Source organism: Arachis ipaensis, chromosome B10, assembly GCF_000816755.2.
Source record: "Arachis ipaensis cultivar K30076 chromosome B10, Araip1.1, whole genome shotgun sequence".
NCBI classification, from domain to species: Eukaryota; Viridiplantae; Streptophyta; class Magnoliopsida; order Fabales; family Fabaceae; genus Arachis; species Arachis ipaensis.
In genome coordinates, this window is record NC_029794.2 from 6898251 (window position 1) to 6900231 (window position 1981).

At 31.7% G+C, this 1981-nt stretch overlaps 1 protein-coding gene across 2 annotated transcripts in view; it reads right to left on the bottom strand.

Annotated features, from left to right (window-relative positions):
* Nucleotides 1–1981, bottom strand: part of LOC107622849 (fatty acid amide hydrolase) — a 10210-nt gene that overhangs the window by 1525 nt on the left and 6704 nt on the right. Inside the window, exons 16-19 of one of the 2 annotated variants that reach the window (XM_016324895.2) lie at nucleotides 1559–1627; nucleotides 1112–1176; nucleotides 864–925; nucleotides 657–752 (exon numbers count right to left, since the gene is read on the bottom strand). In XM_016324895.2, coding sequence (XP_016180381.1) covers nucleotides 657–752; nucleotides 864–925; nucleotides 1112–1176; nucleotides 1559–1627 — 292 coding nt within the window. The remainder of the gene's footprint in view (nucleotides 1–656; nucleotides 753–863; nucleotides 926–1111; nucleotides 1177–1558; nucleotides 1628–1981) is intronic. The other variant, XR_002355071.1, reaches the window with a different exon arrangement.

Sequence of the window (1981 nt, forward strand, 5' to 3'; positions counted from 1 at the left end):
GAAATTCGAAGTTAGAACCAGCTAAAAGGGCCGTTTAATCCACGGGATTTGACAGGAAGACGACACACCTTTTTTCTATTGACACTTGTTTTTGGTTTTTTATTGGGGAAAAAAAAAAAGTAAAACAAGAATTTAGTGAAATAGTTTTTTGGTATATTGCCAATATAGTGAAATATTTTTCAAAATATTTTGTCAATTTTTTTAAAAAATAGTGGCTTTACCACTTTAATCTTTTGAAAATTGCTTTTAAATGATAATAATGATATTAATTTTTTGGCCCGCTAGTCTGCAAAAAAGGTGCAAACTAGCACATCTGACCCATATTTTTAATTATAAGACAAAAATAAAGAAAATGCATTGATTATCTTTTTTTTTTTTCAAAATTGTTTCTAAAAAATCACGTATACATTAATTTAGTCCTAAAAAAAATCAGATGTCTGAAATCAATTCTTCATTCAATTAGATGATGACATACTAAAAAAAAATTATCTGTGTTATATACTTATATGTTAGTATCTAACTAACTAAAAGACCAATCTGTTTTCGAAGAAGGATTTTTTTAGGATCATTTGACGCATGTCTCAGCTTTTATCGACCATTTCGATTATTAATCTATGTGCATATTTATTTTATTTCGATTATGAAAATATATGTACCTCCACTGCAGATGCTATACGCAGAATTGTAGCTTCCGCCCACGGTCGGCCTATCACCTGCAAACCTATTGGAAGTCCTGATTTATCGTAACCAACCTGTACATGGAACATTGTTGGTTAAAGGAATCAACGGTAATAGAGAGTATATTAGTCTCTTAGCAATGGTTAACTCTAAAAAACACTCAATGTACTGTTCATTTTACTCACCGGGACACTAATAGCAGGGAGTCCCAGAAGATTCCCCGCTATAATGAATCGCATAAGGTAAGCTGAGAAACAAATTTCAAGTTAACATATATGGCAACAGGAAAGATATTAAATATGCGTTGCGTTGTGGTGATCATGCCACTTTATTTAAGATTCTCATGATGACAAACATTACAGTATAATGAAGCAATATTAAAGCAATTTGTATATAGTCTTTGAAGTTGCAACTTAAAGAGCAAGTCAATCACCTGTTGTCTGCATATCTGTCTCACCACTTTGCAGAGCACTAGGAGGGATCTTGGGTGCTGTCATGCTGTGTTATCCAGAGTGTGAGAAATAATTCTATTCATATCAAATTATTCCAAAAGAAAGCATATGCGCTTTAGATGAACTAGCAGCTTAATACGCACGTTTGGCTTGTTAAGCCATTTTTATTTTTTTTAATTTATATATAGAATAATAAATATTAATTTTAACAAATACTTTTAGTTTTTTTATTTATATAGGATTTACACGAGAATACCAATAGAAACTATCTTTTCTTTTTCCTTGAAAACAAAACTACATAATTAGTTTTTTTTTTCTTTTTGGAGTGGAAAAGACAAATGCACCAAAACTTTTCCAATCGATTTTATATATAGTCAATTCAAATATAATAAATTTAACTGCTGTTAACATAGGTGTTTATTACATACCCAGTTGTTGGTGTCACTATGATATCCACCTTCTTGAAAATTTCCATGTGATAATGCATAATCCTTCGTCTGAGAATTGAGAATTGAGATATGTAAGATAAAATTAGAATAAACTGTAATGAGCCTCTGTCTTCTTTTTTCTTTTTCTTTTTCCTTTTCTTTTTTTTTTTCCATACTGCTACTATTTGCTACTCTTTCTTTTTCACTTTGTGCTTTGCTGATCAAGATTGTAGTGTTTGCATTTATTTTCTTTAACTAATCAGCATTGCAAGCCTGTAAAGCTTGGGCTTTAATTGTCTTCTAGATTGGTCTTGGAATCTGATGGGTTGGAACCGAATTCCAACACCTAAAACTCACCGGCAAGTGTACTGGGTCGCATCAAGTAGTAAAACTCACTTAGAGTGAGGTCGATCCCACAGGGAT